At 34.7% G+C, this 24,457-nt stretch overlaps 2 protein-coding genes across 3 annotated transcripts in view; both read left to right on the top strand.

Moving 5' to 3' along the window:
* HSPA4L (heat shock protein family A (Hsp70) member 4 like) overlaps positions 1–24,457 on the top strand; it is a 53,862-nt gene that overhangs the window by 23,771 nt on the left and 5,634 nt on the right. For both annotated transcript variants that reach the window (XM_054485064.2, XM_054485065.2), the window contains exons 8-18: positions 304–548; positions 681–757; positions 1,731–1,882; positions 2,345–2,451; positions 4,663–4,796; positions 8,059–8,258; positions 14,352–14,450; positions 16,467–16,604; positions 18,805–18,930; positions 19,560–19,667; positions 23,390–23,509. In XM_054485064.2, coding sequence (XP_054341039.1) covers positions 304–548; positions 681–757; positions 1,731–1,882; positions 2,345–2,451; positions 4,663–4,796; positions 8,059–8,258; positions 14,352–14,450; positions 16,467–16,604; positions 18,805–18,930; positions 19,560–19,667; positions 23,390–23,509 — 1,506 coding nt within the window. The remainder of the gene's footprint in view (positions 1–303; positions 549–680; positions 758–1,730; positions 1,883–2,344; positions 2,452–4,662; positions 4,797–8,058; positions 8,259–14,351; positions 14,451–16,466; positions 16,605–18,804; positions 18,931–19,559; positions 19,668–23,389; positions 23,510–24,457) is intronic.
* Positions 4,851–6,782, top strand: LOC129035043 (SOSS complex subunit C). The gene has a single exon (XM_054485066.2). The coding sequence runs from the start codon at positions 5,923–5,925 to the stop codon at positions 6,145–6,147; it is 225 nt and encodes a 74-aa protein (XP_054341041.1). The 5' UTR covers positions 4,851–5,922; the 3' UTR covers positions 6,148–6,782.

A 24,457-nucleotide genomic window follows, 5' to 3' on the forward strand; every position in this document is an offset into this window, starting at 1 on the left:
GTAGAACCAAGTGACTGAGATAATGAGGCTTTAGTTGTTGTAATTCAGTTATTTCTGAATTAGAATTCTTTTAATTATGATATATGGATCTGTAACTATAAAGTAGAAAATTCAGAATAAGGAAATATGTTGACTAAATATAAGTGATAATTTAACTCTGATTCCAAATTCAGCACCCCTGTGATTGGACAAGTTTTTTTAGCGTCATTTTTATTTTTACATTTTTTTATTTTAGAGGTTTTTATTTTTTTTTGGAAGAATCTATATTTCTGAAAATACAGTTCTGCTTTTTCAATTAAACAGGTCTTGGCTACTACCTTTGATCCATATTTGGGTGGCAGGAACTTTGATGAGGCTTTAGTAGACTACTTCTGTGATGAGTTCAAGACCAAATATAAGATAAATGTGAAAGAAAACTCTCGGGCCTTGTTGCGTTTATATCAGGAATGTGAAAAACTAAAGAAGCTAATGAGTGCAAATGCATCAGATCTTCCATTGAACATTGAGTGTTTCATGAATGACCTTGATGTTTCTAGTAAAATGAACAGGTACCACGTATGTTTTTAGTTTGAAAAGTGTTTACTTATTTTATAATGTTTAGATCACGTCTGATTTGTTTGTTGTTTTAGAAGGTACGCTCAACTTTTAATCCCAGAATAATGAATTTTATTTTCTCACAGGGCTCAATTTGAACAACTGTGTGCTTCCCTTTTGGCCAGGGTTGAACCACCTTTAAAAGCAGTAATGGAACAAGCTAGTAAGTGGAAATTACTGGACTATCAAAACTGTACCATAATGTTGCCTACTTAGCGGGGGTAGATAATGATAAAATAAATTTTTAAAACTTTGTTTTTTAAAAATATTTATATTTCTCATTTTAGAGAAGGAGATTATAACTCATTATTCATAAAAGTAAGGCACTATAATTCTGGGTTTATGAGAATTCTTCCTGGGTCTTCTTATTGTTTATATCATAAATCTCATGCTAGTTCTGGCCAAGCACGGTGGATCATGCCTGTAATCCCAGCACTTTGGAAGGCCGAGGTGGGTGGATTACCTGAGGTCAGGAGTTCAAGACCAGCCTGGCCAACATGGTGAAACCCCATCTCTATTAAAATTCCAAAAATTAGCCAGGCATGGTGGTGCACACCTGTAACCCCAGCTATTCAGCAGGCTGAGGCCAGAGAATCACTTGAACCTGGGAGGCGGAGGTTGCAGTGAGCTGAGATTATGCCACTGCACTCCAGCCTGGGCAACAGAGTGAGACTCTGTCTCAAAAAAAAAACAAAAAAAAGAAAAAAAAAACTCATGCTAGTTCTATTTGGAAGTGTTTATAAACTATAGATGATTCTAAAATGAAATTAATGTAGAAATGGGGACATGATTGCTTTTTCATAAGGATTTTGGTAATCAATTAAAAATATCTTCTATAGGGATTCAGGAGGTAGAAATAAGAAAATTGAAGGACTCTGAAGAGCTCCTTTAAAACCCATGAAGTGCTTTTCTCTTCCTATTGCCACTCCATCATCTGGACCAAGTTGGACCAAGGGCATTGCCTGTCACATAAATAATATTTATTAAATTTTGTATCTTTCTAAAAATTGTATTTTTCTTCCCTTTTATTTTCCGACAAGTAAAAAGTCAGTCCACTTTTTAAAAAAGTACTCGACAAAGCCTTCTGTTAAGATTTTTAAAGACTATCATTTTTCTCAATTAAAAAAATTTTCCAGACTTACAACGTGAAGACATTAGTAGTATAGAAATTGTAGGAGGAGCAACACGAATTCCTGCAGTGAAAGAACAAATCACTAAATTCTTTCTTAAAGACATAAGTACCACATTAAATGCTGATGAAGCTGTTGCAAGAGGATGTGCATTACAGGTATAATTGTTATTTTATTTTTTAGAATATGTATTTTGCCAGAAATGAGTGATAGATCCAAAGGGGCCTTTTAATGTTATCTGTTCCATCCACTTACCAATAAGCTAAAGTAAATTGAAGTTACTTCTGATAAATAAGTCTTATGTCTTTCCCATTTATATTTTTAAGCTATAATAGGACAGTGTGTCTGTAACGACACTGAAAGAATATTAATTTTACAAATTATTGCAGTCTGCCCATTTAAAATCCCTTTTGGAGATGTAAAGATATTCTGTTAATTTTTGTAAGGTCACATAAAGAGTACTCAGTCCCTTTTAAATTTTCATTTCTCGTTGCCAAAAACCAGTAACTTTTAAAATGTAACAGTTGTAATAGGAGGACTCTATTAAGCAGTTCAATCAGAGTAACCTAGGGTATGTTTTTTATTTGTTGATTTAAATATGGTATACATCTTATTTTCAGTGTGCGATTCTCTCACCAGCATTTAAAGTGCGTGAATTTTCCATCACAGACCTTGTTCCCTATTCAGTCACATTAAGGTGGAAGACCTCTTTTGAAGATGGAAGTGGGTAAGTTATTTTTAAAACCTTGATTAGAGCTTGTCGTAAATCTTTAACCAGTTAAAGCTACTTTTCTAAATTAGAGAAATGTACGCTTCTTAAAATTCAGCCAAATACTTTTAAATAATGTATTAGATAAAAGAGAATATAAAAATGATATATCACCTATAAATCATAATTGGGCATATTTTTAAATTTATGTTTTTTTATAAAAGTAAAACAAGGCTCATTTTCAAATAAATCACAGTATAGAAGTATAAAAAAGACCTGCATTTGTCATATTCTCTCTTAGCCCATTTTACAGACAAACGTTTTTAAAAGCTAGTTTATCTGTCCAGTCATTTTCTTTGACTATCCATAAATAAATAAAATCATATACTTCTTAGGTACATATAGAATTATCTATAAATCTCTAGTGCAACTTAGCTTTTTAAATTATATTGTATTTTATTTTTCCATATCAACAGACAGTAACTGTTTTTTCAATAGTTGTATGTGCTATAATAAATTTAACCAATACAGTAGTAAGTCATATTTTTGCTATTTTAAACAGTGCTAGTAAGAACATCCTTGTGCACAAACCCTTGTTCAGTTGTGCTTGGTATATCTGTAAGATAGCAGTGTAGGAATGGAATTGTTTAGCCAAAGAATATGCACATTATTTTGAGTAATATTTGCACATTATTCACTAAAAGGATACTGGTTTATATTCCTGTTAACTTTCATGAGATTGCCTCTTTTAGCTCATTTTCTCCTATACTTTTAATTGAACATGCCGATATTTCTTAAAAAATCACTGTTATTAAATTAATGTTTTTCCCTCTGTCATAAGCTACAATATTTTCATGCTTGCATTAACATTTACATTTTTTTCCATGAACTGCCCAGGATTTAGGTAGCCTGCTTCCCTACCAGAATCAAAATTTATATTTCAAATATTTTACTTGCCTGCTTTTCAGAAATATAGCTTGTACAATGAATAATGGTGTGTTTACATTTTGAAGTTATTTTTTAAATTTTGTTCTGTGTTCTGTACATAAGTACCCCCAAGAAAATGAGATTTTTGTATACATTTCAAAAATACAGATTTTCAGCCTTATCTGAATGTCTTGCAAAAGATTTTAATGGCATGTGTTAATGTCAGTTTTTTTCTTTTTAAATATTTTTTCAGCTGTCTGCCCCAGATAATGTCAATTTTGAGGCAAGAATCATTATTCTATAAAATTTAATTTCAGTTTCAAGGTATAAGTGATCCAGAAAAAAACTGTAAGAAAACGTATGGGGAGATAAATTGAAAAGTAAATATAGCCTAATGACTACAAAAAGAAAGTAGAAGGTATTGGTAGTTTCTTGAAAACTAGGATAGAGTAAGCGGTTTGTGGATTCAAGATTTTAAAATCTTCCATACTTATAGTAATAGGATGATAATATAGTATTAAAGATTGGTTTCTGGGCCACTATAACAAATAGTCATAAACTGTTTCTGTTAAACAATTTAAGGAATAGGAATTTCTATGTAGGTTTTAAAAACTCCCTGTATTGGAGGGGTAAAATACTGCAAAGGACATTGTTATATCAACTGAAAAAAAGATGGAAATATGAATAGTAAAGCATCAGAGAATATCCCTATTAGGATGCACACTGACGTTTTTAGGGGTAAAGCACCATAATGTGTGTATAACCCTCAGTTGGTTCACGAAACATATACACAGAAAGTGTGTGCACTCAGATGATGAAACAAATGGAGTAAAGTAGCAAATCTAGGTAAAAGATATACAAGTGTTCCTTGTCCTATTTTTAATTTTGCACCTTTTCGTAGGTTTAAAATTATTTGCAAACAAAAGTTTCTATTAAAGGTAGCCAGAATTAAAAGGGTAATAGGTGGCAAGTATTTTAGAAGTTAATGGGCAGGACTTGGCCCTCAGATGTGAGGGGAAAAAACTCTACACATTGGCCTTAAAATATACATATTCTCAGGTAATTTTTCTCTTTTTAATAGTATACAGTTGTCTGTCATTATGATAGACATTATGAAAACTTTGAGCCATAAATCTGTTGCAATGCATGTTTAGAGCAAAATCAGTAATTGTTTTTTCTTTTTATTTGTGCAGAGATTTTTGCAGTTGCTGCTAATGAATTAAGAATGAAATGGATTCAGTAAATAGGTTCATAGGCAACTTTCTATTTGTTTCTAAGTGAGTGTCTTTCCCTCCATTTTAGGGAATGTGAAGTTTTCTGTAAGAACCATCCTGCCCCATTCTCAAAAGTCATTACTTTCCACAAGAAGGAACCATTTGAACTAGAAGCATTTTATACTAATTTACATGAAGTGCCTTATCCTGATGCAAGAATTGGTAAGATAAAAAAAAGTTTTCCATAACATTTTGTCCTTTTGTAAATAATGTGTTATTTTAGAATCAAGGAAATAAATAGACATTTCAGCTAAGCCAGTATGGGACTTTTAAAGAAAGATATTTATACTCTTTCTTAAAATGTGCATTTGTAGTGCTCAGTTTATTTCTATAATGACAGCAGGGTTTACTGCAGTCGGCCCTCAGTATTCCTGAGTTTGGCATCTGTACATTCAGCCAATATTAGGAAAAACAAGTGTCTGTACTGAACATGTCTAGACTTTTTTTTCTTGTCATTATTCAATTACATGTAACAACTACTGACATACCATTTATTTTGTAGTAGGTATCATTAATCTAGAGATGATACAGACTTAAGAGTATTTGGGAGGTTGTATGTAGGTTATACGCAAAATACTATGTCATTTTTTTAATAAGGGACTTGACTACCAGAGGATTGCTTGAGCCCAGGAGTTGAAGACTAGCCTGGGCAGTATAGTGAGACCCCATTTCACTCACATGCAAAACGATGTATAAAAGGTTCTTGCATCCTCAGAGAGACCTGGGACCAATCCTCAATGGATACTGAGGGGACAGCTATATTTCTAATTCATTTTTACTTCTATATTTAAAATGCTGTGCAAAAATTAGCTGGGTGTGGTGGCACACACCTGTAATCTCAGCTACTCAGGAGGCTGAGGCAGGAGAATTGCTCGAACCCAGGAGGCAAAGGCTGCAGTGAGCTGAGATTACGCCACTGCACTCCAGGCTGGGCGACACAGCGAGACTCCCTCTATCAAAATAAAATGCTCTGTAACTGTCCTGAAAGGTTTGTGTGATAATTATTTTTTACTGAAAAACAACTTTAATCGGTATATTCTAATTTTAAACTTAATGTTTACTGGCAACAACTAGAATGACTATTAATGGATTAATATGAAAGTGAGGGCGATTGGAAGGTGAGGCGGTCCCGGCGTTCTTGCGTCCCAGGTGATAGTGAAGTGCTCACCAGTTGCCACTGGACATAATTGAAACAAAATAGGAAAATTGCAGCAAACTCTTCAGGAAAAGGTTTTCAAAACAAGTTGCAATCTTGGCAGAACTGGACAAAGAGAAAAGAAAACTACTTATGCAGAACCAGTCTTCAACAAATCATCCTGGAGCTAGCATTGCACTCTCGAGACCCTGTCTTAATAAGGACTTCCGGGATCACGCTGAGCAGCAGTATATTGCAGCCCAGCAGAAGGCAGCTTTGCAGCATGCTCATGCACATTCATTTGGATACTTCATAACTCAAGACTCTGCATTTGGGAACCTGATTCTTCCTGTTTTACCTTGCCTTGACCCAGAATGAGGAAAATATTTGTGATGGAAAAGTGACTTTGTAATATCAAATGCCAAAGCTACTGTCATTCAGTGCTAGATGAACTGTGACTTTCAGAATTTTGGTGAACTTTGATATTTTTTGTTTGTTAAAGGAATGTGTAAGTGAAAGCGGAAAGAAGGGTAACCAGGATGATGAGAGCTGTGGAGGCTGTATCGTCCAAGGAATTGATTATGTACCGTGACTAACTTTTTTGTAATGCTGTTTAACAGTAGTCAGACTCTGAACTGGATGGTCACAAAAACATTCCCCAACCCCTAGCAAGTTTGACTGAATATATCATGTCCACAGTAGATTTCCAAGAATCATTTATAGTACTTAACTTTAAAGAAACAAGAGTACTTTTAAAAAATGAACCAATAAGCTGCAATCCGTTACATCCATATTTGCTATTTATAGGATTGGTGTCAGTGTACTTTTGAGTTTACAGTCAACATATATCATCCTAAAATATTCTTTATGAACTCATAACTACTTCCCCCTTTCTCAGTGTAAAACAAACCCCAAGAATAAATTACTAACCAGTCTTAACCATCTTCTATAAACATATTCCCTTATAAATGATGTGACTAAATGCAATTAAAAATAATAGAAAAAAAAAGAAAGTGAGAATAGAAGATTGTAATATCCATTTTAACTGAGTGAACTTTTCAGAAGATATGAAATTATAACATTTAAAAGGATTTTCAAATTTTAAATTTTTTTCTATGTACTGCTTTATAGACTAAGAAGGGGACAGCACAAATATTATAAATATTTCAAGGATATATAAAGCAGTAAAATTATTGAACATTATATTAGTTTGCTAGGGCTGCTATAACAAAGTACCACAAGCTAGGTGGCTTAAACAGTAGAAATTTGTTGTCTGATTTCTGGAGGTTACAAGTCTGAAGTCAAGGTATCTCCAAATACAGTCACGTCTGAGCATGGTGGCTCATGCCTGTAATCCTAGCACTTTGGAAGGCTGAGGCAGGAGGATTGCTTGAGCCCAGGAGTTCAAGACCAGCCTGGGCAACATAGTGAGACCTAATCTGTACCAAAAATCAGAAAAATTAGCTAGACATGGTAGCATGCACCTGTAGTCCTCGCTACTTGAAGGCTGAGGTGGGAGGATTGCTTGAGCCTGGGAGTTTGAGGCTGCAGTGACCTATGATCATGCCACTGCACTACAGCCTGGATGACAGAGTGAAACTGTGTCTCAAAACAAAATACACATAGTCATGTTCTGAGGTACTAAGCACAGTGTGGGAGCAGGTGGGGGGCAAAATTTAACCCATAAAAAAGTCATCCAAGTTTTTTACTACCTGATTTTACTGCCTAATATTCTCTCTTCTATAGATAATATATATATGAGATTTCTTTAGAGAAATAAAACATCCGTAGATTTCTTAAAGCATTGATAATGATCTCTGCAGGTATTTTGCTATAGGAAAAATAAAAATTGGAATTGCTTTATTTATGAATTACCAAGACGGTTATGATTTGTAAAGCTTATATCAAAAAAAAAATCTATTTTGTTTTCAAATTCAGAAAGTGAATCTTGTTATTTTGGTTTTAGAATAGCAGTATTATAAGATAACTTACTGCCTTTGAATCAAATTGTCCATGGTTAAATTCCCAGTGCTTTTTGGTTTTTTTCCTAGCATTAATTATTTTGGGCAGGTTTCTTAAGCTTCCTGAGACTTAATAACAGGTTTGTTATGGTTTATAAAAGATAATCTGGGGGAAGTACCTGCCCCATAGTGATCAATCAGGATGTGATCATAATTATTGCCAAGATGATTATTTGCCAGCATCTTAAAGATGATAGCCAAATTATTCAATGAATTGAATAAGTTAATCTGAAGCTCACATACTGATTGGAGTTCTTTTTTCCTTAAGGGAGCTTCACTATTCAGAATGTTTTTCCACAGTCTGATGGTGATAGTTCCAAAGTGAAGGTTAAAGTTCGTGTTAACATCCATGGAATCTTCAGTGTGGCTAGCGCATCAGTAATTGAGAAGCAAAATTTGGAAGGCGATCACAGTGATGCTCCAATGGAGACAGAAACTTCATTTAAAAATGAAAACAAAGATAATATGGTACGTAGAAATTTTCTCAATGTTCTTGTAATAGATAGTGTATACAGTATATCTTAGTCATAACTGGGACTTTAATAGTTGAATACATTACTCTCTGAGGTTTTGCTTTGATTTTCTGCTGTGGGAATGAATCCGTGTAAAGTCTTTTGATAAAAGCATTAAGGAATAATACTATTTTCAATGCTTTACATCTTTCACGTTGTCATATACTTTTTAAGAGTTTGGTGCATCTTTCATAGTATTACATGGAGCAGGTGAACCTGGAGTTCTTTCCTAAGTTCTTAACTTCCATTAAAACATGTATTTTATTATGGCTAGATTTTTAGCTTACAGATAAAACCACTTCAGAATGATAAATTTTGAACTATACATTCTTTTTAGATTGAAAATACATGCTTAATAAAGAATTTTTCAGGGTTTATTTGGGGGACATCTGAGACAGTTAAGCAGAGGAATGTGCTGTACATTCAGTAATGTTAAAGTACAGATTTTTGGCCGGGGGCGGTAGCTCATGCCTGTAATCCCAGCACTTTGGGGGGCTGAGGCAGGTGGATCACAAGGTCAGGAGATCGAGACCATCCTGGCTAACACAGTGAAACCCCGTCTCCACTAAAAATACAAAAGATTAGCCGGGCACGGTGGCAGGCACCTGTAGTCTCAGCTACTCGGGAGGCTGAGGCAGGAGAATGGCGTGAACCCTCGAGGCGGAGTTTGCAATGAGCCAAGATCGCACCACTGAACTCCAGCCTGGGTGATAGAGCGAGACTCCATCTCAAAAAAAAAAAAAAAAACCAGATTTTTTAACTTTTTCTTTATTAAAGAGTTATGTGACCTGAATTTACTGTGGGGATACTATAGATGAAGGAATCTTAGGAGAACTTTATTGTATTTAATTACACAACATTTTCATCTTTTTATGTGCGCTCCTCATGAATTATTTTTGTGCATTATTTTTAATGGCATTAGATTTTTTGTCTAATTACAATTGGAAGTCTGCCCTAGATTTTCTTTTATTCTATTTTAAGGCAGTTTCTCCCTTTTTTTAAGGTTGCTTTTTGTTTTCATTAATAATTACTATGCATCTTTCTTCCAAATTGATCAGAATTCAACCACTAGCCTTTAAACTACTTCATTTAAGGACTGTGGCTTTTTCTTTCAGTCTTTCCAGGTATCATTTTGTAATCGCTTTCTTATTTGAATTGAGGAAGAGGAAATGTCTTTATCTGTTATGTTAGTGAAGATACAGTTTTTCATAAATTAACAATAATTGGTGAAAAGTTCATATTTCAAATTATCCACAATAATTTAGATATGTAAATTTAATCCATTAAGATTTATTTTTACTGAAATTGAAAGTGCTTTGTATGCCTTCTAAGACCAGGTGTTTATAATCATTTATCTATTTTCTTTTTTTTTTTTTTGAGACAGTCTTGCTCTGTAGCCCAGGCTGGAGTGCAGTGGCGCAATCTCGGCCCACTACAACCTCTGCCTCCTGCGTTCAAGCGATTCTCCTGCCTCAGACTCCCAAGTAGCTGGGACTACAGGCATGTGCCACCACGCCCAGCTAATTTTTTTTGTATTTTTAGTGGAGATGGGGTTTCACTGTGTTAGCCGGGATGGTCTTGATTTCCTGACCTCCTGATCCACCCACCTCGGCCTCCCAAAGTGCTGGGATTACAGGTGTGAGCCACTGCGCCCGGCTCATTTATCTTTTTTTAAGTATTTCTGCTGAGACCTTTAATTTTCTTTATATAATATTAGTGAATCCTGGGAACTGAAAATACAACAAGAATAATATGGTACCCATCTTGTACTTCCCCTGGCAGTTCTTATTTGCTGCTTCTGTTTGTCTGTGAGCTGGAAATTCAGTTAACCAAGCTTTAAAGGATGATTTCTGTATGTGAACTAAGTGGGTTCACCTGTGAATAAAGTGCATGGATTTATGACATCTGCTTTGGTTACTCAGAGACTTACCTGCTTATGATAGTTTTTGGCTTGCTAGAACATTTGTAGGCAGTTGAGGTTCCCATACAAGGAATTTCTAGATAGGTGATGTGTTCCTTAATATTTCTTTTACAATGTATGTAATCAAAAGAAAAAAAGGTAGCTAACGTTATGGATCATATACTTGGCATTGTTGGTGAGCACATTCATGTATGTATTATCTTTTTTTTTATTTTTTTTTGAGCCACCATGCCCAGCCTAAATCTTTTAAATCCCTACTACAGCTAATATAATAAATATTGAATAAATTGTAGTTTATTTCCTTTTCCTTGCTAATAAAAGCGATGATGCTGAATACACTGTGTTGAAAATATTCTGTGCACTTTTTCCTTTTTTTTTTTTTTTGAGACGGAGTCTCGCTCTGTTGCCCAGGCTGGAGTGCAGTGGCACAATCTCGGCTCGTTGCAACCTCCACCTCCCGGGTTCAAGCAGTTCTCCTGCCTCAAGGCCTTCTAGTAGCTGGGATTACAGGCACACGCCACCACACCTGGCAGATTTTTGTATTTTTAGAAGAGATGGGATTTCACCATGTTGGTCAGGCTGGTCTCAAACTCCTGACCTTGTGATCTGCCAGCCTCTACCTCCCAAAGTGCTGGGATTACAGGCGTGAGCCACCGTGCCCGGCCTTGCACTTGCTTAATGGTTCTCTCTAGGATTTTTCTCTTTAATTCTGTATTTGGAAGTTTAAAGACTTAAATACCATTATAAAGTAGTCTCCCCTTCCCCTCAAAAAAGTGAACCAATTCAAAGACTCTGGAAGCTAATTGTTTAAATTTCAAGGGGTGGGGAATAATAAGATAATAAGTTCTTCTTTTTACTCTATCCTAGCTGATGGTATTGCTGGCTCCGAGGTAGATAAAGAGGCCCAGACATAAACCAGTGAACATCAGCAGGAGCCTTTTTTTTTCTATGAGGGTCAGTTTCTGAAAGACTATTTTATATGTGTTATTTTCTAATTCAAAATTAAAATAGCATTGATTTTCCTGAAAAATCACAATAGAGCCTGCTGACTTCAATATAATGATGTGTGAGAAAATTGACACCTCTCGTAGGTATAATTTAATACAGGGGCATATTAAGAAATTACCACATCAAGCCCTGAGTACTTATTAAGAAATTACCACATCAGGCTCCGGGTACTTACTAAGAAATTACCATATCAAGCCCCGGGTACTTTGGTTTGTGCCTATAGTTACAACTACTCAGGACACTGGGGCCAGAGTTTGAGTCCAGCCTGGACAACATAGTCCGCAAAAAAAAGAAAAATGATCACATCTTAAACTATATGACAAAACCCAGGGATCAAAGAAACTATATGCTATTCGTCTTACTAATGTACCACAGTTTATTTCCCAATTGTTGACCATTTGGGTTCTTTATCTTTTTATTTACTTCTATTTATTTTTTTAATTCCAAATATTTGATTATGTGTAGCCAGGACTCTTCTATGCACTGGGGATACAGTGATTAAACAAGATTGAAAAGGTTGCCACCCATCTGTAACTTACAGTCTAGTGGGAGAGGACAGGCATGAAGCAAAAAGATAGCATATAAATATAAAGGAAGTTAATGGGGATGCGTAGTGGGAATTGTGTGATAGTGATGAGGAAACCACTTAGGAAGGAACAGGTAAGCTAGTCTGAAAGATGCAAAAGGCAGCTTAAGGGTAAGGAGTAGGTAGGTAGTTGTCCAGGCAGAGTGAATAACAAATAGAAAGGCACTGAGACAGGAAGGCCTTCTTTTTTGTTGTTGTAACAAATAGAAGAGTGGTTGGTGTATAGGATATAGGTGTGGAGAATGGGGGAATAGCAGGAAAAAATGAAATTGAGAGGGTAAATCAAGCGACAAATTGGGTAAAACCTTACAGTTCATGATAGTATCTAGATTTGTTTCTTAAGTGCTTTATGTTTATTTAGCAAGTAGCTATGAGTACCTAAAATGTGTGCTTGGTCATAGCAGCAAACAGATGGTTTCAACTCCCATGGAATTTAAAATCTATCAGGGAAGTCAGAGTCTAGAGGCACTTCCATTAATTATCCCACTATTGATAATATTTCTATAAACATTTTAAAATCATTTTAAAGAATTAACAGTTTATTACCATTTCATATCCATTTTAAGATGTGTAATTTTCTGCTTTTAAATATATCTTAGTGAGTCTTGCAAATGATAACATCTTATATTTGCTGTTGATCATGGCAATAGTCATGAGATACTTCTCATCACCTGTGCATCTGTGAACTCAGTTGTAATTCCTAGTGGCATGACTAGGTAGTTGGCAACCTCTTAACATTTTAGTGAACAAACCATTTAAGGAGCATTCAAGGAAGGAATATGAGTCCTGGTTGTTTGAAAACAGGTTGTGATAAAGATACAGTCATAAGTCTTGTAGAATAGGTGTTAGTGGCTTATAAGAAAACACTAGAGGCTATATTAGAGCAACTTTTAAACAAATGGTGGGTCATTTATACTCCTGATGACACAGAGTGATATTGTATAGAAATATACATTAACAACTGGATTAAGTGATTCAGAAGAGTTGGATTCTGAATGTGAAGAAATTTTAGAAATAACTACTTAATCTGGTTTATTTTCCTTTTCTCTATGAAAGATATAAATATATAAACAATAAAAGAGCTCTTTCAATAAATATAAAAATTCTAAGTGATAAGGCATTGTGACCATTTAGCATTTTTTTCTGAGTAATACAAAAATTAGAGTTAATAACTCAACACTTTATCACTTTTTTCACCTATCTTACCTATCAACAGGGTTGGGGAGGTTGTAAGGTAGGGCAGGGGAGTTGAAATATCAAAAATAATTGATTTTTTTTTTTTTTATTTGAGACGGAGTCTTGCTCTGTCATCCAGTTTGGAGTGCAGTGGCACGATCTCAGCTCACTGCAACCTCCGCCTCCTGGGTTCAAGCAGTTCTCCAGCCTCAGCCTCCTGAGTAGCTAGGATTACAGGCGTGTGCCACCACGCCTGGCTAATTTTTGTATTTTTAGTAGAGACAGGGTTTCACCATGTTGGTCAGGCTGGTCTTGAACTGCTGACCTCGTGATCTGCCTGCCTTGGCCTACCGAAGAATAATTGACCTTTTAACTACAAAAAAAAAAAAATTAGCTCCTCTTTGGCAGAAATAAGCTTTTATTCAAGATAGCTTTCTGGGTATTACAGATTTGCTTAATTCTAGATGTAGTTGAAGACCTAACTTATGCTGATTCCTACATTTCAAGCTTTCTTCAGGAGGATGGTGACAGATAGGATTAAGAAGGTGACCAAAAAAATCTATTATATATATGGGATTATTTACCAAGTGGAGAGTTCATTTTGGAGATTTTATTGGTAGAAAGTTTGGTTTTTAGACATAAAAAAAATCTTAAAAGTATACCTTTTAATAATTTAGAAACACCCCCTTTGAGTTTTGATTAATTTGATAAATTTTGATTAATTTATATCAAAACTCAAAGTGCGTATTTCTAATTATTTTACATTTTACAGTTTAAAGATATAGTATTGTATTTGTGTAATTCATAGATTTTGTATCTTTTTCATTTTATTTTCTCGTGTTATTTATAAACATTTTTCATATCAAGTTGAATGTTCTCTATTTTATTTATTTTTATTATACTTTAAGTTCTGGGATATATGTGCAGAACATGCAAGTTTGTTACATAGGTATACACGTGCCATGGTGGTTTGCTGCACCCATCAACCCGTCATCTACATTAGGTATTTCTCCTAATGCTATCCCTCCCCTAGCCCCCCACCCTTGAATGTTCTCTTTTTTTGTAAGCTTTTGTGAATCTTGATTTGTAAATTTGGCTTGAGAACAATTTTCCACGTATTTTGCAATTACTTAGCCATAGATAAACAAGATTTATCCCATAGCATCAAATAGATCTTTTTACTTTACTTACCTGTTAATCTGTTTATTTGTAGCAATTCTCATTTGAAAAATGAGCTTCTACTTAACTGTTTCTACATTTTACAGTGCAAAACAGGCTTGTACTCTAAGATGCAGTTTACATTTTTAAAACAAAAAAAAGACACTGCATATATTATCAATTATGTATTTTCTTCCTAGGATAAAATGCAGGTTGATCAAGAAGAAGGAGGGCATCAAAAATGTCATGCTGAACACACCCCAGAAGAGGAAATTGATCATACAGGAGCCAAAACAAAGGTTTGGTTTACTTTTTCTGTAGTTATGTCTTTTTGAAATTGATATTTTGAATTATTGTATTTTATAATGCTTTCTTTAACGCACTTGATATTTTTGATCTTAGAATTGTGAGAGAGTATAGAAGGCTGATAGCCAGAATGAATATACTTTAATGATTTATTAAGAGTTGTGTTTTTTAGAAATGAACCCTAACAACATCAGCAAAATTACCTTTTTTGGTAGGAAAAAAGATACATGTTTCATTAACTTTTTCTTCATCTCATGAGAACACACGGACACATAGAGGAGAACAACAAACATTGACGCTTACTGGAGGGTGGAGGGTGGAGGGTAGAGGGTGGAAGGGAGGGAGAGGATCCCTCCCCTTAGTGGGTACTAGGCTTAATACCTGGGTGATGAAATACTCTGTACAACAAACCCCTGTGACATGAGTGTACCTATATAACCTGCACATGTGCCCTTGAACTTAAAAGTTAAAAAAAAAAAAAAAGGAAATTTTATCAAAGAACCCAACAATAAAATTGCCTGAATTCTTTACCTTATTTCTTTAATTCATTATTTCTCATGCTTCACCAATAACCGCATTGTATTTCTAAAGTATGAATACATAAGTTAAAATTTTAACTTTAAGTGAAAAAAAATCATTTCAGAAAAATATGAGATGGAACAAGCTATATGAGGAAAACTTATATTAGCTGTACTCTATATCTCAGAATTAACCACTCTAAGTATTTTGTTGCCTATCATAAAATATTTTTCTATGTGTAAAAATTAATACTTTCAAAAATAAAATGTTAAAGGATAAATGATTTATTGAGAGTAATTATTTTTCTAAGATAGTGATTGCCAATAAGACAGAAGGGAGAGGCCCTGCCCCAGTCACCCAGATGAATGTGGTTATAACTCTTAAAGCTATCATCTTCAACAGATTATTCTAACCTGCATAGAATTTAATCTATGCAGGTTAGCCAAATAGACTCATTTCTCAGAGATTATAAAGATTTAGTTTTAAATCTTAGATTCTAAAGTTATTTAAAACCTGGAAACTTTTTTTCTGACATTTTTCAAAATTTTAATTATTGAACAGCTTTATTGAGATATAGTTTACATATCATTCAAATCATCCAATTAGTTGTATAGTTTTTAGTGTATTCAGTTGTGCAACCATCATCACAATTTTAGAATATTTTCATCATCCCAAAGAGAAGCCTTGTATCTATTAGCAGTGACTTCCCATTTCCCTTCAACCCTCTCCCTGCCAGCCACAGGGAATAGGCAATAGATTTGCCTATTGTGAACATTTCATATACGTACAGTTATACAGTATGTACTTATTTGTGACTGGCTTCTTTCACCAAACATAATGTTTTCAAGGTTCATCCAGGTTGTAGAATATATCAGTATTCCTTTTTATGTCCGAATAATATGGCATTGTATGAATACATACCACATTTTATTTATCCATCTATCAGTTGATAGACATTTGGGTTATTTTCACTTTTTTGCTATTATGAATAATGCTGTTATGAACAATCATGTACAAGTTTTGCGGGGGTGTGTATTTTCATTTTTCTTGGGCATATACCTAGGAATGGAATTGCTGGGTCATAATTGTTTAACATTTTTGTTAACATTGTCATCTTGAACATTTTGAGGAACTTCCCAACTTTTCCAGAATGGCTGCAACATTTTACAATCCTGCAAACAATGTATGAGGGGTTGCAGTTTCCCCACATCCTCACTAACACTTATTATTTTATATTTTTTTATTATAGCCATTGTAATGGGTGAGAAGTAGCTACTCGTCTTAGTTTTGCTTTGCATTTCCAACCCAATATTTTTAATATAGAAACTAGAATTTAACATACACAGACTACAAAATAACATCAGTCTTAAGGTAGTACTTTAAAATAAATATAACAGATCGTAATCGTTTTGATTTTACTTTCTGTTTTACCTCTTAAATCTGTTTTTAAGCTAATTTTAGAAATTTATACTTCTCTTTCGGATTTGCAGTCAGCTGTCTCAGACAAACAAGACCGATTAAATCAGACACTTAAAAAAGGAAAAGTCAAAAGTATTGATCTACCGATCCAGAGTAGCCTATGTAGACAACTGGGCCAAGATCTTCTCAACAGCTACATTGAAAATGAGGTATGTAAATCTGAGTTGATGCTGAAATAGGTGGTAGTTTATTCTGAAATTTTGTAGAAGTCAATGATTATCTCCAAAATTTAAGGCACTAGTTTATAACTCCTAAGGAATTATATTAAGTAGATTACTAAACTACTTTATTTTTTACAAAATACTGAGCTGTATTAATGCCATATGTACTGTGTAGCTATCATCTTAGTTGGGTGAAAAACATGTATTGCCTCCTCTATAGGGAAAGACTTCTGAAATTGATTCTTCCTTTTATTCTGTCTTTAATAATGACACCCAGCAGACCACATATGGGGAAATATTAGCTGCTCCCCTCTTCTCCTGTGTTGTCCTTAAAGATTATATCTCTGTTCAAAATGTTTTCTGACATCCATTAAATATTTTTTTAAAAAATCTTTATCATTCTTGACATTTTCTTACATGTTCTTTTCTATTTACATGTTTAAGTTACAGTCTCTAGAGGAAACAAGTTTTGTTTCTTTACCAGTATCTGTGTAAGAAGTAATTTATATTTTATAAGTTTACATTTAAGTGGTAGTTCCTAATTTTTACAAGCTCAGCTGGCATTAAAAGGTCAGTCTTCTGACTTTACAATGCTTGCTTTTGTAGTACCTACCTATATCATCCATTCATTAACTGTTAAAGGCTGCATTTTATGTGAAGCAAGCATTCCTGGAGATACTAAATAATTTGGAATTTGTGTGTCTTGAGAAAAATTTTCCAAAAGGAATGAATTGTAGGGAAGCACAGTTATGGCAAATTTTGTATATAAAATGAGATTTTCTTAACTTTTGAATGTCTCATTATTTTCAATTCACAAATGTGAATGCATTGTAGTTTATAAAGGGATTCTTACGTTTACATGTGTTTTTATTAAAGTGAAAATTTTGCTCAAGTATTATAATCTTCAGGTTATTTCTTTGCTTTTGTTCATCATAAACCAACATCTATAAATACTTTTTATTTTTACCCTCAAACCTATGAAGTGTAGGTTCTGTTAGAGAACTACATTTTACAGGTGAGGAAACTGAGACACAAGCAGACTAAATTACCCAGGATCAGAGAATACCCTTTGGATTTGGATCCAGGTGGTTGTTCTCCAGAGCTCAATATCACAACCACTATACCATATCCACCCCCACAAGGCTTTTATTCATTACCAGTTATGTGTCAAACATGGAACTAAATATTTTACATGAATTCTCTCAACCTTATTAGCAGCCCTATGAGTTAGATGGAATTATGCTCTCTGTTTTAGGATAAGAAAACTTATGTTTAGATGATTTTCCTGCTATCTCAAGATAGTAAATAGGGAACCTAGGATTTTAACCTGAGTATGTAGAATGACATAGGCTATGTTTTCTTCTGTTTTTTAACAGCTTTATTGAGATAAATTTACATATCATAATTAACCCATTTAAAGTATCCAGTGGTTTTTGGTATACTACGTTAATTTTTTTACATGAAATTTGCTATTATAACCATTTTTAAGTGTATAATTCAATGGCTTTAATTACAGTCACCATACTGTGTATCCATCACCACTGTCTATTTTCAAAACAATTCCATCACCCCAAACATTAACTCTATAATAACTTATTTTCCTCCCTTCTCCCAGTTCCCTACTTTCTGTCTTTGTGAATTGCCTAGTTATCAATAGATAAGAATCATGTTAAGTGGGATAATACAATGCTTGTCCTTTTGTGTCTAGCTTATTCTACTTGGCATAATGACTTCAAGATTCCTTGTTTCAGCACGTATCATAACTTCATTTCTTCTTAAAATGAAATAAAATACTACATTGAGTTTATATACTTTTTTTATTCGTTCATCTATTAGTGCACATTTGGGTTTCTACTTTTTGGCTATTGTGAATAATGCTGCGGTGAACACTGACATACAAATATCTGTTCAAGTCTCTGCTTTCAATTTTTTGTGGGTGTATCTAGGAGTGAAATTGAAATTCTGTGCTTAGCATTTTGAGGGACAGCCAAAACGTTTTCCATAGTGGCTGCAGCATTTTACATTCCTCTCAGCAATGTACAAGGGTTTCACTTTCTCCACATCCTCATGAATACTTATTTTTTTTACTGTAATCATCCTAGTGAGTGTGAAGTGGTATCTTGTGGTTTTGATTTCTATTTCCCTAATGCATATTCTTATGGCAACTAATCTGAAGCTTTTTGAATAGGGGAAGATGATTATGCAAGATAAGTTAGAGAAAGAAAGAAACGATGCTAAGAATGCCGTTGAAGAATATGTATATGATTTTAGAGACAGGCTGGGCACTGTCTATGAAAAATTCATCACTCCAGAAGTAAGTCTAAATTCTGTAATTTTTTGTGAGGACTATTTAAAGGTTTACTCAAGAATGCTAGTACAAATTACATAAATAAATGTACCAAATGTTGTTATTGTTGCCAATCTTGGGCCCATATGGGGAAGGTTCTTAGTTATTTTTACAAGTTGCAGAAGTATGGTGAAAAACATATTTTTGAATAAGAAGTTAGAAAATTTTGAAATTTAATATTTTATACTTGAAAAACATTCTGTCCTTCCATGATTTTTAGTTTTTATTTATTTATTTATTTATTTGAGACAGCATCTAGCTCTGTCGCCCAGGCTGGAGTGCAGTGGCACGATTTCAGCTCACTGCCAACCTCTACTTCCCGGGCTCAAGCAGTCCTCTCACCTCACCCTCATAAGTAGATGGGAATACAGGCACATGCCATCACGCCTGGCTAATTTTTTAATTTGTTGTAGAAATAGGATTTTGCCATATTGCCCAGGCTGGTCTCTTAATTCTGGGCTCAAGCGATCCTCCCACCTTGGCCTTTCAAAGTGTTGGGATTACAGGCATGAGGCACTGCACTGCACTGAGCCCAATGATGACTTTTATTTCTAAGGAAAGTATTTTTAATAAGTGTCTCTCAAATATATTACTAGGACTTGAGTAAACTGTCTGCAGTATTGGAAGACACAGAAAATTGGCTTTATGAAGACGGAGAGGACCAACCTAAACAAGTTTATGTGGATAAGCTTCAAGAACTAAAGGTACATTTTTTAAAGTCCATGTTAGTATAAATCAGTAACTTTTTCTAAAAATTAGGGTGTAAGAGCACAGTGTATGTTCTATTAATTTTTAATTTTTTAATTGAGAGGAAAATTGTATATATTTGTGGTGTATGACATGTTTTGATTATGCACACATTGTGGAATGGCTAAGTCAAACTATTTAACAAATGCATTACCTTACATACATTTCTTTCTTTGGGAGGGAGAACACTTAAAATCTACTCTCTCAAGCAATTTTCAAATATACAGTATATTGTTAAGTATATATGGTAACTGTGGTTACCATGATGTGCAACAGATCTCTTGGACTTACTCCTCTTGTCTAATTCAAATGTTGTGTCCTTTGACCAACAGCTCTCCATCATACCATCCCCTGATAACCACCAATTCTACTATCTGCTTCTAAGAGTTTACCTTTTCTAGATTCAACCTTTGAGATCATGCAGTATTTGTCTTTTTGTGCCTGGCTTATTTCACTTAGCATAATGTCCTCCAGGTTCATCTAAGTTGTCTCAAATGGCAGGATTTACTTCTTTTTAAGGCTGAATAGTATTCCGTTGTATATGCATACCACATTTTCTTTATCCATCATTTCATTGATGGACACTTAGATTGATTCTGTATTTTGGCTATTGTGAATAATGCTGCAGTGAACATGGAGTGTAGATATCTCTTTGGCATACTGATTTTATTTTCTTTGGATATATACACAGTAGTGAGATTGCTGGATCTGTATGTTTTTAGTAAGTATGTGAAAAAATACTAATCAGAAATGTATAGGAGGAAATGTTCTAATTTTAAAAGCATTTTGAGAAGCCAGCAATGCTATATAATTGAAATCAGATGTTGTATAGTCATAATGTTGAAATATAAATATTTATAGATGATCAGAGTGTTACTTTTGCACAAGCTATATATTACTGGCATGTCTTTAAGAAGTGATAAGTATATCATCTTGACCATTAAAGGAGTCACCCTTTTCTGCTCCTCTGACTGTTAACTCTCTGATGTTAGGGAGTAATACCACACTGGCCTGTTGTATTTTCAGTGAAGCTCACTGGGATACCTGACCAGCCAAGGACTTATAGTATCACTGCTCTTGAATTTTAACATCCTTTCACAAATAAGGAGACTTGGCCACAAAATCTCCTTTTTTAGGTCAGTGGTGTTATTTTAGGGAAAGACCTTCCATACTTGCTACCAAATCTGGAAAAAATACCTTAAAAGATTAAAAGTTTATATTGGGCCGGGTGCAGTGGCTCACGCCTGTAATCCCAGCACTTTGGGAGGCCGAGGCGGGCGGATCACGAAGTCAGGAGATCGAGACCATCCTGGCTAAGATGGTGAAACCCTGTCTCTACTAAAAAAAAAAAATACAAAAAATTAGCCGAGCGTGGTGGCGGGCACCTGTAGTCCCAGCTACTCTGGAGGCTGAGGCAGGAGAATGGCGTGAACCCGGGAGGTGGAGCTTGCAGTGAGCCGAGATGGCGCCACTGCACTCCAGCCTGGGCGACAGAGCGAGACTCCGTCTCAAAAAAAAAAAAAAAAAAGTTTATATTGGAAGGATGAAGAAAATTTTCAGTCATTCCTTCTTAGTATGGATCATAGCAGTTCTTTAATGTGCATATGAATTACCTGGGTGCCTATTGAAATGGAAATTTTGATTCAGTAGATACAAGGTGGGCCCACTTTTAACAAACTTCCAAGTGATGCTGATGCTGCTGGTCCCTGAACTATTCTTTGAGTAGCAAGGGATTACATAGATGCTAAATGATGACATTAACAAGGATTTTTAGAATATGGGAAAAGATGGCCCTTTTTACAACTTGGGACAGGCATTAGGTGGGGGAAGGTGTGCAAAAGAAGTTATTCAACTTAAAAGTAAAAGAAGTTAATACTGTGCAAAAAATTACCTTCATGCCAACAAATTACTTCCAAAGGAAATAATTAGAAAACCTAAGTTTATGATAGCAAAACTAGGCTTTACCATGTCTTCTTGGTGGTTTTTAATCCCTGTCTCCCTAAAAGAAACACAAGCCAGCCAGGTGCAGTAGCTCATAGCTGTAATCCCAGTGGCCCAAAGGGGCCGAGGCAGGTGTATCACCTGAGGTCAGGAGTTCCAGACCAGTCTGGCTAACATGGTGAAATCCCATTTCTACTAAAATTACAAAAAATTAGCCGGGCATGGTGGCACGCACCTGTAATCCCAGCTACTCAGGAGGCTGAGGCAGGAGAATCGCTTGAACCCAGGAGGCGGAGGTTGCAGTGAGTTGAGATCGCGTCATTGCACTCCAGCTTGGGCAACAAGAGCGAAACTCCGTCTCAAAAAAAAAAAAAAAAGAAAAAAAGAAACACAAGCCAAGCAGCTGATGCCAATAGAAATAACTGGAAATCCCAGCAGTTCCTATTATGGATTCTTCTGCTTCAAATATATAAGTAGCCATAGAAATGAATGTTACAGAAGTTTTCACAAGTTTTACTTTTTCTGTTTTTGAGATGGCATTTAAAAATTTAAAATGGTGGCTAGGAGCAGTGAATCACACCTGTAATGTTGGCACTTTGAGTGGCCAAGGCAGGAGAATCACTTGAAGCCAGGAGTTCAAGACCAGCCTTGAGCAACAAAGCAAGACCCCATCTCTACAAAAAAATAAATTAGCCAGGCACAGTGGTATGTGCCTGTAGTTCCAGGTTGGAAGGCTGAGCCAGGAGGATCACTTGAGCCCAGGAGTTTGAGGCTGCAGTAAGCTGTCGCCATTGCACTCTAGCCTAGGTGACAGAGCAAGACCCTGTCCCAATGAAAAAAAAATGCAGTACTTGCTTCCCTTTCAAAAACATTTAAACTATAAAAAGTATGATGTGAATAGACCAAATGTAGTAATGGTATCCTGGAACAGATGATAATGAACTCTGAATAAAGACTGTAGTTCAGTTAATAGTAATGCTCCAGTGGTAGTTTCTTAGTTTTGACAAATGTACCCTAAGATGCTAACATTAGAGAAAAGCATAGAGAAGCGTCTGGTGCTTGCTGTCTGTATAATTTCCTTTTAACTTTTCTGTAAATCTAAAATTGTTCTAAAATAAGCTGATTTTTATTTAAGTATATAAAGAATTTAAAAGAAAATATTTTATCCTTCTAATGTGCTCCCCTTCCCGAAACTACAGAGTCTGTTTTAACATTTAGAAACTCCTTAATCCAAGACATGTAGGGGAAAAACCTACATATACTACAGTACACATTTTACTGATTAAATATATAAATAATATTTAGTTGATAATAATTATCAGTCCCAGTAATTATGTTGTACATAGAGGGTTATATTATGATTTTGAGTATTTTATACCAAGTTTCAAATCTACAAATTCTGCATGCAGTATAGTTTTTACAGTTTTCTTATTTTAATAGTTCTATAGTTTTAACACCCAGCTTTTAAGGAATTAAAGTTTTGATTGAGACATCGGATTTGAGAAGCTAAGAAGTAATCTTAATGAGTGAGAAAAAGATAAGGTGTGAGGAAGGCATCCTTGTGTAGGATTGAGGAAGTAGCTACTGTAACTTGCTTCCATACAGGAAAATAAGAGGGGATATATTTTTATCTGTCCATCTTTTCTTCCTATTTATCATCCTATAAGGGCCCTATAAAAGTTTTCTGTTAAAACTCAAATAATAATTTTTCTTCTTTAAAAATCTCTTATGTTAACAGAAATATGGCCAGCCTATTCAAATGAAGTACATGGAGCATGAAGAGAGACCAAAAGCCTTAAATGACTTGGGAAAAAAGATCCAACTTGTCATGAAAGTGATAGAAGCTTATAGAAACAAGGTATTGAATTCATAAAGCCAATTGGTGACGATGGCATGTGCATGGTACATAGAATGGGGCAAATCTAAAAGTTCTCAGCTACAAAGCTATAGCAGTTGTAGCTGTCAAATTCCAGAGACTTTATGTACCAAACTTAAAACTTTTTTTTTTATTGGAGAATTTCATTTAAGGATTCTGATACATTTGAAATACAGTAAAGGTACGTAGCTTTCATCTTCTAGAATTTCCTGAAACTACATTATAAAATAACCCAGTGACCAAATCCATTGTTTTCTTCTTAGAGATTTCATTTTTATGTTTTTCATGTAGTGAAAAAGAGGACTTCTTTGACTTTTTTTTAATTATGGGCCTCTTTGAGACTGGACTCTGCTAGCCTTTATTTTGTTTCTTCGCTTATTTTTCTTTTAGTTCGTTTTTGTCCTCCAGTCCATTAGTCATCCATAATCTCCTGTACGCTTTATTCTTTTATGTACATATTCAAATCTATATAACCTTAATCTTTCCACTGTCTTTAAGCCTCAAATATGTAGTTATACAGATGATACTTCCATTTAGATATAACCGTAAAATTTGAGAAAATTAAGCTTATTGTTTTGTTTCCTCTAAATCAGTAGTTATCAGACTTTTTTTTAAAACAAACAATATTTTAGACTTTGTAGTTTTTACTGTGTCTGTACAGCTATTCTTATCTGCCACTGTAGCACAAAAGTACCATAGACAATATGCAAACTAATGGACATGGCTGTGTTCCCAAAAACTTTATTTAAAAAATCATAAGCAGTGGCTGGATTTAGCCGATGGGACAAGTTTTTTAATCCCTACTCTAAGTAAATATTCTCTGTAATCCCTAGTTTTTGTCATTGATGTTAAACGTGCATTAGTAGGAAGAAGAGACCAGCACCAGGAATATTCAAGCATGTCAAAATAGCTTACATTTATTGTGCACGT

Source organism: Pongo pygmaeus, chromosome 3 (assembly GCF_028885625.2).
Source record: "Pongo pygmaeus isolate AG05252 chromosome 3, NHGRI_mPonPyg2-v2.0_pri, whole genome shotgun sequence".
Lineage (NCBI taxonomy): Eukaryota > Metazoa > Chordata > Mammalia > Primates > Hominidae > Pongo > Pongo pygmaeus.

What these genes read in the sequence shown, in the direction of transcription:
- LOC129035043 (XM_054485066.2), top strand. Translation starts at nt 5,923, where the DNA reads ATGCAGAACCAGTCTTCAACAAATCATCCTGGAGCTAGCATTGCACTC.